Source organism: Saimiri boliviensis, chromosome 20, assembly GCF_048565385.1.
Source record: "Saimiri boliviensis isolate mSaiBol1 chromosome 20, mSaiBol1.pri, whole genome shotgun sequence".
Classification (NCBI taxonomy): Eukaryota; Metazoa; Chordata; class Mammalia; order Primates; family Cebidae; genus Saimiri; species Saimiri boliviensis.
The window spans coordinates 13,629,334-13,644,515 of NC_133468.1; the positions used below are offsets into that span (position 1 = coordinate 13,629,334).

The window sequence follows — 15,182 nt, forward strand, 5'->3', positions numbered from 1 at the left end:
ATGGTAGTCAGTTTTCTTTTTATTAGCCTTATATTATCTCCTGAACAAGGCTCACTCATTCAGAGCTTTGTGTCACCTTAAAATCTATTTTTCTGCAGTTTGCAACCAATAGCTCTGTCGACCAACACTTAATCAAATTAATCTTTGTCCAAAAGCAAACCTTGAGAGGGCCCTCAGGGGAGGCTCAGGCTTCTTTCCTCCTGCATAACTGCAGCCTGTCTCTTCCTTCCCCCTGCACCTGGCCTGATTTCAGACCCCCTCCCCGCATAGGCTGCTGTCTCTTGGACACACTCCAGTTTGCTGGTGTCCTCATTGGGTAAACTCTGCTCCCTGCTCTTCCAGCCCATGTGGTCTGCCTGGGGACTTGGCAGTGGAACTAGACAGGACAGTGGAAGTGACTGAGGTTTCCAACAAAAGAAAACCTGTGTTAGTCTCTGGAGCACGAGCAAATCAGGTGTGTCCATCAGATATTTGGAGGTGGGGCACGACTGTGTGTTGCTCCCTGACCAGCTCCTCCCTGCTTTCCTTGGGAATCTCTTCCTTTGTCCTCTGCCCAGCAATGTCAGGTGAGAAGGTGCCAGTAGATTGGCTTAAGACATCCTGGACAGATCTTGAAATTGGGTATTCAAGGTGAAGATCCATTCCAAGTACTTACTGATTACAAAAATGAAAGTAACTAACTTTGACACTTAATTTATAAATCTATTTCTGCCTTTGCATAAGGGCCTCTTAAGGCTCCATTTGAAGAAAAACAGACATGACCGACAAAGGAAGTGGCTTTGCCTATGAATACCCAATTCTGTTTAGTCTTCTAGATAACTAACAGGAAGCTCCAAGCCAGAATGCCCCTCTGCTAAGTTTGATGGCTTATCTCTGTCCTTCAGTTTGCTTCTGACCGGTCTAAGATGGGCCTAACCACTCTCAACTTTTGAACAAGTGATGAAAAAGGCAGAAAAACAAGAGGAAGAAATCATAGCTGGCTCCACCCTGGCCAGTGCCTGTCCACAAAAGATAGACAAATCAGGGAAGCCTACCCACAGCCCCTCAGGCCCTTGGCCATTACCACAAATACCCATTCCAGCTTCTCCATCATGCAAGGTCGCCAAGCTCTGGGGAATACTACACATTCCCTGTGGAAGACTTGGCCTCTCCTTGTACCAAAGCACTATACCTAGGAGCCAAAACAGCAACTGGTATCCTGACAAGCCCGCCCAGACCAAAGCATTTATGGCCAAGGATCAAAGGGATGTCCCCAAGTACTGGAGCCATCTTGGGTCACTGACTCCAACAAGGACTCATATTGGAAACCTCAGGTTGGCAAGCCACTGGACTGCTATTTTGAGGCAGATGGGACTTTTAGCAACCCTGGAAATTGAATTCACTGATGAGCTACCAGTTCCATACCTAAACATATTTCAGTACTTCATTCATCGGGAGTCCAAATAGAGGGAAATAAGGTGAAAGCGAACACCACTGTTCTAGCACAGTGGCTCATAGAAACAACTAAAGAAGGGTCTCTGTGCTTTGTGCAATTTTAGGAGATAAGTTCAATGCTTCTCTTTGATGTATATATAAGGAAACTGAGGAAGGGGTGGGTAAACAACTTTTCCACCTGATAAGATAGATAAGTAGATAGATCTCGAAGTCTAAATTCTAACCACTGCACAATCTGCTTCCTAAGAAAAATGGTAAATATGTACTGAGCACATTTTACATGCCAAGTACATATTCCACAGTGTTTTCAACAGATATTCATGTGAACATCTACTGAGTGCTAGGTACTGTCCTAAGTACTATAGACACAGTGGGCAGTACCTACTGTGTGCTAGATATTGCTCTGAGTACTATAGTCACAGTGACAGGTAAGACAGACAAAATCCCTACTACTGCCAGGTGTGGAGGCTCATGCCTGTAATTCCAACACTTTGGGAGGCAGGTGGATCACTTGAGGTCAGGAGTTTGAGACCAGCCTGGGCAACATGATGAAACTCCATCTCTACTAAAAATACAAAAATTAGCTGAGTGTGGTGAGGTGTATCTGTAGTCCCAGCTACTCAGGGAGCTGAGACATGAGAATCACTTGAACCTGGGAGGCAGAGGTTGCAGTAAGCCAAGATTGTGCTACTGCACTCCAATCTGGGTGACAGAGCAAGATGCCAGCTAAAAAAAAAGAAAAAAAAGGCCTTAGCAGTTTACTTGTATCAGCTCATTTAATCTTCATAGTAACCTCAAGGTATTCCTCTTCCTGTAACATACAAGAAACTCAAAGAGATGTTAAGGAACTTGCTCATAGCCACACAGAAAGTGGAAGAAAGTGGATTCAAACCCAGAGTGGAGTCCAGAGTCCCTGCCTCCTCACTAGGCCATTGCTGGCACCGCACTCTGTCATACATACACTGGACTTGTTCATGTCCCATCTTTCCCTATAGCCTCAGTAAGGATGGAGACTGAGCCTATCTTGTTGACCACTGAATTCCCAGCACCTGGCCCCTAGAAGTGGAATCAATATTTATTGAGCTTTTATGAAATGCTCATTGGACTGGAGGGATATGAATGAACATGAAGAGCAGGTATGTCTCTTCTTCTAGCTGTATTCTGTCTTGCATTTCTCAAGATTGCTTCAAGAGATGCTGACCCAGCTTGGCTGCCAATTTTGATTGCAGCCACCAAGTGCCCTGTGACCCTTCGAGATGGATTTTACCTCATCTGGGGCCCTGCCATCTGCTGACATGTTTGAAAACACAAGCTTCAGCCAACACCAAGTGTTAATAGAGTTTGGACAAGTGGCTGTATAAGAGGAACAAAAGTAATAATGGAGAAATAATATAATTGCCTGAAGCTCACTTCTCCAGTCCCTGAGCCAGGCTTTGGAGAGTCTCCACTCCAGGGGGAAATAGATCTAGCTGGCAGGTCCACTTTGGATTCAAGTGAAATGCACTCGTTGAAATGTGCAAGCAGTGTGCCTGAAGTCTCTGGACAGGTGTTGACAGCTTCAGCACTGAGGCAGCATCCTGACATTGCATCCAGGAGGACGACTGCGATGACCCAGCAGAAGCCTCTGGCAGCCACCCCAGAGCTCAAACCCGAGCATTAGTCAGCAGCGAATGAGGCAGAAGAATTACAGCCAGAGGGAACCCAGGAGGAGGAGGTGTTCCTCCACCCACCAGGGGACAGCAGAGAAATCACAAGAACAGCTAACCTCTGCCGAACACTTCCTGTGTATCAGACACTATTCCAAGGGCTTTACACACAGCCACCCATTTAATGATGAATCTGCAGTTCTTGGGGTAGGTATGACTACTATCGTCTCTGTTTTACAGATGAGGAAACTGAGGTAGTACAAAATCAAGTAAACATCCTGGGAGGTCATAGCAAAGAAGGGCCCAAGTGAGGATTTCACCCCAAACAGGCCGGCTCCGGAGCACACACCCTCAGCTACGCACCACACTCACACCTCCTCTCATAGTGGAGATGCAGCTAGCCCCTGTGCTGTAGGTATGTTAAGCCTCTTACTGGATGGTAGTAACAACCTTATGGGCTGCATATTGTAGTGCTCAGTTTTTAGCAAGTCAGTGACATGCACAGCCAACAAAAGGAAAGTCAGGATTCCAATCCATTCTCTAGAACAGTAATTCTCCACTGGGAGTGAATTTGCCCCACTGGAGGAGACATCTGTTGATGTCTGGAGACATTTTTGCTTGTCCCAACCTGGGGGAAGGGAGTCAGGGGTGTTAGTGCTACTATCCTCTAGTGGGTAGAGGCCAGAGATGCTGCTGAACATCTACAGTGCACAGGACAGCGCCATAACAAAGACTTCTGGCCCATAATGTTAATAGTGCCAAGGCTGATAAATCCTGCTCTGAAACATCACACTGGATTTCACTCTCTCCGTTCTAGTACTCCCATAGGCACACTCACACACACACTCCTGCATTCACACAGGCACACACACACTATAGAGTTGGAAGAGAGAGTTTATGGTGAAATCAACCAAATCAGCCCTCTAGCCCCAAATGCAGAGAGTGTCTGGCACTCTGCAGGATCCCGCAGGTTAGAAAAGTGGGGTAAAAGGGGATGGCTCCTGCTCTCCTGAGCTTCCGTGAAATCTAGTTGAAGAGACAAAATACACACACAAGAAACAAAGAGCTGTCTTTAGAAGTGATGGGCTAAACTGCAAGCCACAGCAGCTGTGGGCTCTCAGAGGGAAAAAGAGGCCCCACTAAGGAAGTGAGACTGGAGGCAAGAGGAAGAACTGGACTGAGACTGCCAAGGAGGTGGGGAGAGGGCATAAGGGCAGGGAGGAGAGAGGGGAAATCAGTTTGATGTGTAAGGGACGTTTGGCAGGGCCATCTTAATGGAGTCCCGGGGAGAACTGGTGAGCTTGGTACAGTGGCCATCCGCAGGGGTCCCCTGTTTGGAGAAGAGTTCAAGAATACTCTATTTATTGCTGTGCTGTGGTGCTCTCATAGGACCTTGCCTCCTGACAGGGAAAGGGATGGGGTGGGAAGATAAAGGCAAGATGGGGAAACTCAGTCCGTCTGAATCCTATAAGGCCACCAGAAAATTTTAAAACCTCCAACCCCTACCCTTTGCCCATCCCTGTTGCCTCTCCACTCATCCACTCACCCATCCATCCATCCATCCATCCACTCACCCATCTATCATCCGTCTGCCCACCCATCCATCTAATCAACAACTATCCATCCTCCTATCAATTTACCTCTTCAGCCATCCAATCAACAACTGCTGGGCACCTGCTCTGTGCTGAAGAAGAACAAGAGACATGGCCCTGTCATCATGGAGCTTACATTCTACTGAGGTGCCCAGATCATTCAACACCAGGCTGCAAGGAAGTATGAAGGGAATAATGGCAGCTGTAGTAACATGAAGTAAAGGGTGCACTGCCCCCAACCTGTCCAATGGGGATATTAGTACTCATAATGGTACTATCTGCTGCCTCATTCAGAAAGAGAGATTATGACTGGACTATAAGCTTCCTGAAGGCATAGACTGTTTTATTCATCTCTGGGCCCCAATACCTAGCTAAAGACCATCACTCAGAACAGGATTATTGAACATAATTGATCTGAACAGACTATAAGAATTGTTTTCTGACTCTTGACAGCTCCTGGCTTCAAGAATTCATACCTCGGGCAGAATGCTTTGGCTATGCCTACTGTATTTGTTTACTAAATAGTTACATAGTAAAATGAGCATGTTTTACCAGAGACCTTAACTGGCTTCCATGAATGGGTTTTGGTGACACTGCAATGCTGAACCGCACATGTGCCTATTTTTGTGGGAAGAGGGGTTTCTAGCTGCCACTGGATTCCCAAGGGGACCTATGCTACAAAAATGATTAGTTTCTCTGACCTGCCGTATTCCTAATATTGCCTTGGAGCTGAATGGACTCAAAGTTGACCCTCCATACAGCTCTGCCCTCCAACAATGCACCATCTAGTTGGGAAGATGACAGGCAGTTACCTAACTAAAACACAAGGTGAAAGGGGGCAATTCCCCTAAAATAGAGGGAGTGAAGTATGATAAAACTGCCTGGAACAGGCTGCATTTCAGCAAGATCTCATAGATCTATGCCTCTGTTTCCTCACCTGTGAAATGAAGACAGAAGTTATTTGTCTTAGGGTGCCTGTGAGGGCTAAATGATAACACAAGGGCTTTGTAAGTATACTGCGCTATGGTACTGGTACCAAAACAGACATATAAACCACTGAAACAGAACAGAGACCTCAGAAATAACACCACACATCTACAACCATCTGATCTTCAACAAACCTGACAAAAACGAGCAATGGAAAAAAGGATCTCCTATTTAATACATAGTGCTGGGAAAACTGGCTAGCCATATGTGGGAAACTGAAACTGGACCAGTTCCTTACATCTTATACAAAAATTAACTCAAAATAGATTAAAAACTTAAATGTAAAACCCCAAGCCATAAAAACCCTAGAAGAAAATCTAGGCAATAACAGTCAGGACATACACATAGGCATAGATTTCATGGCAAAAACACTAAAAGCAATTACGACAAAAGCCAAAATTGACAAATGGGACCTAATTAAACTAAAGAGTTTCTGCACAGCAAAAGAAATTATCATCAGAGTGAACAGGCAACCTACAGAATGAGAGAAAAATTTTGCAATCTATCCATCTGACAAAGGTCTAATATCCAGTATCTACAAGGAACTTAAACAAATTCACAAGAAAAAAAAAAAAAAAAAAAAAAAAAACAGAAAAAAAAACTCATCAAAAAGTGAACAAAGAATATGAACAGACATTTCTCAAAAGAAGATATTTATGCAGCCAACAAACATGAAAAAATGCTCAACATCACTGATCGTTAGAGAAATGCAAATCAAAACCACAATGAGATACCATCTCATGCCAGTCAGAATGGTGATTATTAAAAAGTCAAGAAACAATAGATGCTGATGAGGCTGTGGAGAAATAAGAACACTTTTACACTGTTGGCAGGAATGTAAATTAGTTCAAACATTGTGGAAGACAGCGTGGCAATTCCTCAAGGATCTAGAAATAGAAATACCATTTGACCCAGCAATCCCATTACTCGATATATACCCAAAGGAATAGAAATCATTCTAATATAAAGACACATGCACATGTATGTTTACTGAGCACTGTTTACAAGAGCAAAGACATGGAACCAACCCAAATGCCCATCAATGATAGACTGAATAAAGAAAATATGACACATACGCACCATGGAATACTACGCAGCCATTAAAAAAGCATGAGTTCGGGCCGGGCGCGATGGCTCACGCCTGTAATCCCAGCACTTTGGGAGGCTGAGGTGGGAGGATCACGAGGTCAAGAGATCGAGATTATCCTGGTCAACATGGTGAAACGCCGTCTCTACTAAAAATACAAAAAGTCAGCTGGGCATGGTGGCGCGTGCCTGTAATCCCAGCTACTCAGGAGGCTGAGGCAGGAGAATTGCCTGAACCCAGGAGGCGGAGGTTGCGGTGAGCCGAGATCACGCCATTGCACTCCAGCATGGGTAACAACAGCGAAACTCCGTCTCAAAAAAAAAAAAAAAAGCATGAGTTCATGTCCTCTGCAGGGACATGGATGAAGCTGGAAACCATCATTCTCAGCAAACTAACACAGGAACAGGAAACCAAACACTGCATGTTTTCACTCATAAGTGGGAGTTGAACAGTAGGAACACATGGCCACAGGGAGGGGAATATCACACACTAGGGCCTGTCTGGGGCTGGGGGGTGAGGGAAGGAAGAGCATTAGGATAAATAGCTAATGCATACGGGGCTTAAAACCTAGATGAGGGGATGACGAGTGCAGCAAACCACCGTGGCACATGTATACCTGTGTAACAAACCTGCATGTGCTGCACTTGTATCCCGGAACTTTCAGTAAAATTTAGAAAAAAATGTACCGTGCTATAAAAGGTGAGGCAATGGTATGATTTATGCCAACGCTGATGACTGCTTAGATCAAAGTTTTCACTAGGGAAGGCCTCGATGCAGTGATCATTCTTCCAGCTATTCCGACCAGGAACCTTAGAGTCACCAGTGGCTCCTCTCTCCTTCTCATACCCACATCCATTCCAATGAGGAAACCCCTGTTTGCTTGACCTGCAACACATACATCCCAAATCTAAGCACATCTCACCGTCTCCACTGCTCCCTCCTGCTGCGAGCCGCTGCCATCTCTTGCCTGAGTTATCGCTGTTGCTGCCTAACTGGTCCCCCTACTTCCACATTTAATTCCCCTGATTAATTCACCATAAAACTGCTATGATCAATCCTTTTAAAACATAAGACAGATCATTCTACAATTCTACTCCAAACCCTGCAGTGCTCCCCCATTCAGAGTAAAAGCCAAAGACTTCACAACACCTACGAGGCACTGCTCCCTGTGACCTCTCTCAGAGAAGCCATTTCCCACTGCTCTGCACCTTACTTACTCTACTGCAGCCACACTGGCCTCCCACACGTCAGAGAGGCTTCCTCCTCAGGACCTTTGCATTGGCTGTTCATTCTACTTGAACAGTCTTTCCCTGACTGCCACCACCAGGGAAGCCAGCACAAAAACCTACTTTCCAGGCAGACACTCAAGTTTCAGCTGACACTGGGATGGCCCTGCTGCTGCAGCCCACCATGTCAGTCAGGCTGTCTCTAGGCCTGGCATTGCACCATTTAATTCAGCCAAACAAATGCCTATTACCCCGTTCAGACCCTGTGCTGTGACAGTGTGTACATCATACTGTCCACCTATGTCTCCATCCATCGTCTTAGCTTAGGCTGTGATCCAAGGGCCCATGTACTGTCAGGGGAACTGAGTACCCTAGAGCAGGGGTCCCCAAACCCCCGGGTCACAGACCCCTACCGGTCTGTGGCCTGTTAGGAACCGAGTTGCACAGCAGGAGGTGAGTTGCAGGTGATCCAGCATTACCCCCTGAGCTCTGCCTCTTATCAGATCAATAGCGGCATTACATTCGCACAGGAACATAAACCCTATTGTGAAGTGTGCATGCGAGGGATCTAGGTGGTACACTCCTTATGAGAATCTAACTAATGCCTGATGATCTGAGGTGGAACAGTTCCTAAAAACCATCCCTCCCGCCCTGCCCCATCTCCCCATCAAGCTTGTGGAAAAATTGTCTTCCACCAAACTAGCCCCTGGTGCCGAAAAGTTTGCAGACCACTGCCCTAGAGTGATGAACGGAGAAGGCTCTGGAAAGTGCCCACCTTAGTGGTCATACTTTCTCCAACCTCAGTTTCTGCCACTATGACTTTAAACCAAAGCAGAAGTTGACCTGGTGGGGGCAGGGGGACAAGGAATGACTTTCTCCAAGGAGAACTAACAACAGAACAGGACTGAAACAGCTCACAAACTCAGCCTGTTTTTCAGTTCACACCAGTTAAGGGAAGGGGGAAGAAAGGAGAAAGTGACTATTAGAGGGAACATTTGTGGTGTCTCTACCCAGATGCCTCTGGAGTTGCGTGGTGATAAGCACTCTCATTCCCCATTTGCAGAACATATGCTGCAGAGCACAGGCTGCGGTCCCCATGTGTAACTGACTATTAAATTAAAGGCCTGTAAGCTTTAAAAAAAACCCAGCAAATCAAAAGGTCCAGAAATTAGCAGAGCAGTCTGGCGACTACATTTCCTTTCTCAAAAGACAGCAGCAATAGGATGCTGATCTCAGGAGGAAGCAGGGCTGAGAAAATACAGTCATCTTCAATTCCAATGCAAACATTATGGTTAGGCGCAAGATGTCCACCGACTAATGAGGTGCCCATATCACTACCGATTAGGACAGTCTCCTTACAGGGACTCAAACAGCCAGCCCAGCAGGTACTCCTAAACAACCCCAAGTTGCTGAGGCATCTGAAAGTAGGAAGCCTAGCACCTAAGAACTGGTGGTAGGAAGGAATTAGATCTCTAATCCATGTATTTTTGTTTCACCAGACTAATTTCTGGGGACCAGTCCAAAGGTACAGTCAGCCACTGTAGCAAAGATGCACATGTCAATATCCCTCCAAGCATTTGCTTTGGAATTATTTTCCCTATTGCACTTTAGAGGCCTTCCCACATCATCTAATTCAAGACCACTCATGATATTCTCATTCATATTGCAATACCACATATCACAATTTGTAATTATATGGTTACTGGTTTATTCATCAATTTCTTTTTCATCTTTCCTACTATAGACCTCAGAATAGGGGCCATATTGGCCTAATTCTAGTAATCTCAGTGACTAGCATAATGCCTGGCACATAGGCCCAACAAATATTTCAGCAGTTAATGAAGAATGAATGAATGAATAAATGGACACATGAATGAATGAATTATGCTCCCTGGTCCTTCAACTGTTGGATTTGGTAATAAGAGCAGTATAACTGGTCCCTCTGTAGTGAAGTTCCACCCTGGGTGTGTTTGCGATGTAGTTTCCATTCATGCTTCCTACTCAAAGAATCAGTTGCCACCCCTGGCTCCTGCTAGATGAGTAGCAAGCCATGTGATCCCACCTCATAATCACAGTGAATTAGACCTGGCAGCGGCAGCACCCTCACCAGAGTGGGGCCCACTCTTAGGCTGTCAATGGCCTCTGATTTCGGTGGTCTTTCTTACAAAGGGAAATCAAGCTACCACTCTCTTCTTTTGGGACTTTGCACAAATAAACACAGAAAGAAGATTAAGTGCATGCTTAAACTGCAAGGTTGTTCACAGAGGAGTGGGTGGCATGCTGGGGCCACCACTGTGGTGTTACAGAGCATCAGAATCATGAAGGAGTAATGAAGTCAGAGGGAGGTGGTGGGGAGAGAAAGGAGACCAGAGCCAGCACGCTCAGAGAAGCTAAGAAGCCATAGAGGAGAGGCAGAGGTTTCCAGGGCAGCTCCAGTTCAAGCCCTTTCCGAGGCCTGGCTCCTCCTGTTTCCTGGATTTCCATGTGATTCCTCTGACCCTAAAATATACCACTTCCCCTGCCCTCCCACAGATACACACCACATACATTGTCGTTCAACTGGTTTGACTAGATTTTGTTCCCTGCAACAAAAATCCATGCTGCAAATGACACCAGCAAACATTGCCCACTCCAAGTCTGTCAGACTGCATGGATCAGCTCTGTCCAGGGTCCTGGGCTGTGACAGCATCATTCACAACCATGGGCTGGTTACCGATTCCTCCATAGTCCCCAACCAAGATGTGAAAAAGATTCCTTCTCTGCTTCTGCAGAGCCTGCTATGGTTTGATTTGTGCACATCCTCTCAAAACACACACACACACACACACACACACACACACACACACAAAACACTAGATGTTGTAGTCCCATCTCCCAGTACCTCAAAATGTGATCTTATTTGGAGATAGTCTTTACAAAATTAATCACATTTAACTGAAGTCACTATGGTGAGCACTAATCCAATATGACTGGATGTCCTTTTTAAAAGGAGAAATGTGGAGACAGACATGCACACAATGAGAATACCACATGAAGATGGAGGCAGAGATCAAGGTGATTCTTCTGTGAGCCAAGGAATGCCAAGGATTGCCAGCAAACCACTGGCAGCTGGGGAGCAGACCTGGGACAGATTATCTCACAGCCCTCAGAAGAAACCAACAAATACTCCCCAATACTCTCCAACACCACACATGGGTATAAACCCATAAATAGAGACAAGCTGCCTACAGAACAGGTTTCTGATCAAAATATGCCACCCCAAAATATGCCACTTTGGCATAATGATTATTTTGAGCTGGATGCAAATAAGAATCAACAGGTACAGAAAGCAGCTTTCCTGGATATTCTTTTATCTGAAGAAACTCATAAGAAATAAGAACTGTCATAAATCCCCTCTCCCAGGGAAGTTTTATGGCCATGAAGAAGACAGAAAGTTGGCTCCAAGATGGACCTGCACAAATAACACTTTATCTTCCATTAGATTCCCCTGTATATCTCCCTTCCCACAGTTCGTTCCCCTTGGAAGCTTAAAACCCTCTTTTGCATTGCTACTTCTCTAAACCTTTATCATACCTTTTCTAAGATGCTGTATAAGCCCAAGTTCAAACCAACCCTTTGAGTACTCCATCTGTAAGCAGGATGTACATGCTAAGAAACTTGTTTGTTTTCTCTTGTTCATCAGTCTTTTGCTAGTCTAATTTACAGAGAACCCAAGATGCAGTAGCAGAAAGAGCCTTTTCCCTCCCCTGCAAGCATAATTAGAGCCCCACACAAATCTGCTTGGCAGGCTCAGATTCAAGGTGAACAAACCTCTTTCCTACCCTCACCCTTTATCTCAGGACTCCTGCCTTGAAGCCCTCTTTACAGTCCCAAAATACCATGCCAAAGACCACAGATTATTTGTCATAAACTTGTGTCCCCACCAAAATTGTTATGCTGAAGTCCCAGTCATTAGCATCTTAGAATGTACTCCTATTTGGAGATAAGTGCGTATTTGGAGCTAAAGGGGTGATTAAGTTAAAATGAGGCCTTTACGGAGGGGTGCTAATCCAATATGACTGGTGTCCTTATGAGAAGAGGAAGAGACCACAAGCGTGTGCCTGCACAGAAAGCAATGGAGAGGCAGCAAGACTGCCATGTGCAAACCAAGGAGACAGGCCACAGGAGAAGCCAACCCTGCTGGCAGGTTGATCTTGGACTTCCAGCCTCAAGAGCTATGAAAAAAAAAAAAACATTTTTGTTGTTTAAGCCATCCAGTCTGTGGTATTTTGCTATGGCAGCCCTGGCAAACTAATACATCATCCTCAATATTCTCCCTCCCCTCCTTCCTTAGGAATAGAACTCCTAATTTTTAGCTGGGTACATGGCTGCCTACATTACAGACTACATTTTCTAGCTTCCCTTGCAGCTATACCCAGTCATGTGATTGCATTTTCACCAATAGGATGTAAGAAGAAATGTCAAGTGTGCCTTCAGGTAAATGTCCTTAAAGGGAAAACCCATGATCTTCTTGTTCCCTGCATCCTTTTTGCTGGCTGAAAGTGGACCTGATCACCAAAGCTTAAGCAGCCTGTGTGGTTCAGGAGGCAGAAGTCACATACCAAGGATACAGCATGAGACACAGAATGAGCTGCCTTACCATATTTCTGAGCTTTCTGTGTGAGACAGAAATAAACTTGCAACTTGGTTAGGCCACAGTTTTGGAGGTTTTCTGTCACCCTTAGTCACATTTAACCCTAACTGATACCGTTAGTTTCTCTTTCCACCTCCTCCTTTTCTACTCTACCCTCTCTCCTACAAGGAGAAAGCTCTCCTCACTGACAAGAGCCTCAGACAGAGTGGATTAATCTAGTAAAGGTTAACTGGCAATGTTGTTTATAAGCAACCTCCTGCTACATTAACTAACCAGGCAGTCAGTAGACAGGTAAAACTGTTACACATTTTGCTTCTAAGTCCAATCCCCACTCCTATCTTAATTACTTAACCTCTTCCAGATGACACTGCTTAAAACTTCCAGTGCTCACAGAAGGAAATACCAACTTTGAAGCTTGGCTCTCAAAGCCCTTCACAATCTAGCCGTAATCTACCTCTGCAATTTTTTTTTCACTACAAACAATACTAAAACCAAAACAGACTACTTATTGTTTGACGCACACACTGCAGGGGTGCCAGTTCCCTGCTTTTACCCATGATGTTCCCCTTCTAGATGTTTTTCTGGTGCCAGTGCAAAGGGCCTAGGCTCTGAAGACAATTGAATTTAAGTCCCAGCTCCACAGCTTCCACGTGAGGTAAACTGGGTTACTTCATTGGCAAAGTGGGAATAATACACTTTGTTTTGCAGGGGTGTTCTGAAGTCAGAGACTGCATGACATTTGGTCTTGCAAACCATAAAATACTACAGTTGCACAAGGCATCACTGTCCTGAATCTGGCATTAGGGTGCCTTTCGGTGCTGGCGTCTGTTGGTTCTGAAGCTACTAGGTAAGCCCCTTACCCTCAGTCACTAATTCTCATTGGGCCTGCACACTGCTGGGTGCTTTCCATGCGTAACGCCATTCAATCCTCACAAGAGTCTCATGAGACCTGCATTATTATCGATACTCCCACTTGATAGACGAGGTAACAGGCCTCGATTTGAACTCAGTTCTGACTTACACAGAACTCCTCAAAGGCAGAAGTTGTACCCTTCCTCACTTGGTAACTGCCCCTTGAGGATAGGAACTATTATTTGTTCTCTGGATAGGGACCATTCATATTAAAATGCCCCTACAGTGCTGGGTGCCCAGTAAGTGAGTGGATAACTGCTGATCTCTCCAGGGCAGTGTTCCTCAAACAGTGGCCTGGGGACCCCTCTCGGAACTTGGGTCTTCTAATGCCTCGCCTGCTAAATCTTTTATCTCCGAGATGGTGTCTGGTATCTGCCTGTGTAGGAAGTTCCAGAGTGATTTTTTAAATTGATATTTAAGTTTGAAAACCACAGTGAGTCCACGGAGATTGCACCACGGATGCCACTCAGAGAGTGGCAGCACCTGAGGGCTCCCTTCCCCCAGCCGCCACTTCCGCCCCTGAGCTCCAGGCAGAGGCCTCTGGGAGTTTAGATGGCTGAGGCCGACAATGCTAGTTTCTTGGTTACTCTCAGATGACCTGGCGGGAGTCTTTTTTCCCCAGGGGCTCTTGGAGGCTGAGTAGAGAACCCCACCATCTAGCCCCATGTCCCAAGCTTCAGCTGACCTCTGGATGCCCTGCGAAATCAGGAGTCATCTGGCCCAGGAGGAACAGGCAGATGGGTCTCGCTTTGGAGCGGGTGGACGTAGACATGGTGTGCAGGCCGAGGCTGAGCCGCAGGAGACTGGAGCTCCCTCTCTAAGGCCAAGTCTCCCATGGGACGAGTTGGGGCGGGCAGTCCTGGGGACGGACGCTGAGCCTGGCGCAAAGAGCTGAGTTGTCAAGCGCTGGTCTTGACCCTATCTCAGAAATGCCTAAGGTTCCCCCAGCAGGCGAGGCACAGGCGGCGAAGGCGCGGGCTGTGCTTAGCCTGTGGGATGGGGTCCCGCCGTCCTCTCCCGGAGCCTCGGCTTTCCCGCCCCGGGGCCCCGCCGCAGGCTGCGCCCTCTGCCCGCCCTGCGCCGCCCTCCCCACAGCATCCTCCTGCCCGCGGCTCTCCCGGCCACCTGTCCCGCTCCCTGCCGCGCGCGGGCTCCTGAACCTACCCACGCCGTGCCGCTCCTTGTCAGTTTTGCGCCAGGGGCCCATGGCTGGGCCGGGGCCTCGCGTCCTCCCGTGGGGAAGCCGGCAGGGGTGGCTGGGCGCTGCAGGGCCCCACTTCCTTCCTCTTTTCAAACTCCTCTCAGGGCCCGCCCTCTCCTCGCTCCCCGGGGCGCCCCGCTCCCTCCTCCCTCCCCCTGGCAGGAGCACATTCGAAGGCTGGTGCTCGGTAGGCTACCACACCCCACCCAACGCAAAGCTTGGGGACCACTCCCACCTTGTCTCCTCCCCAGGCGAGGGGGCAGAGGCCAGGCCCCACCGCGCAAGTGCAGAGAGTTTCCCGATTCCCAGTGCCTAGGAACTGAACAAACCGTCTCCTTAACTCCCCTCAGCAAGAGCTTCGGTGTCAGATCTGGGTTCGAATGCAGACGGCGACCAAAAACATCATTTTTCTAAGCTTCAGTTTTCTCATCTGTGAAATGGGATACTAGTACCTACTTCATATG

The 15,182-nt window shown here is 46.8% G+C and overlaps 1 protein-coding gene across 1 annotated transcript in view; it reads right to left on the reverse strand.

Annotated features, from left to right (window-relative positions):
- DOCK2 (dedicator of cytokinesis 2) overlaps positions 1-14,791 on the reverse strand; it is a 427,333-nt gene extending 412,542 nt beyond the window's left edge. Inside the window, 1 exon segment of the mRNA XM_003936169.4 lies at positions 14,682-14,791. Within this exon segment, the coding sequence (XP_003936218.2) occupies positions 14,682-14,724 (43 nt within the window). The 5' untranslated portion in view covers positions 14,725-14,791.
- Between the last annotated feature and the right edge of the window lie 391 nt (positions 14,792-15,182).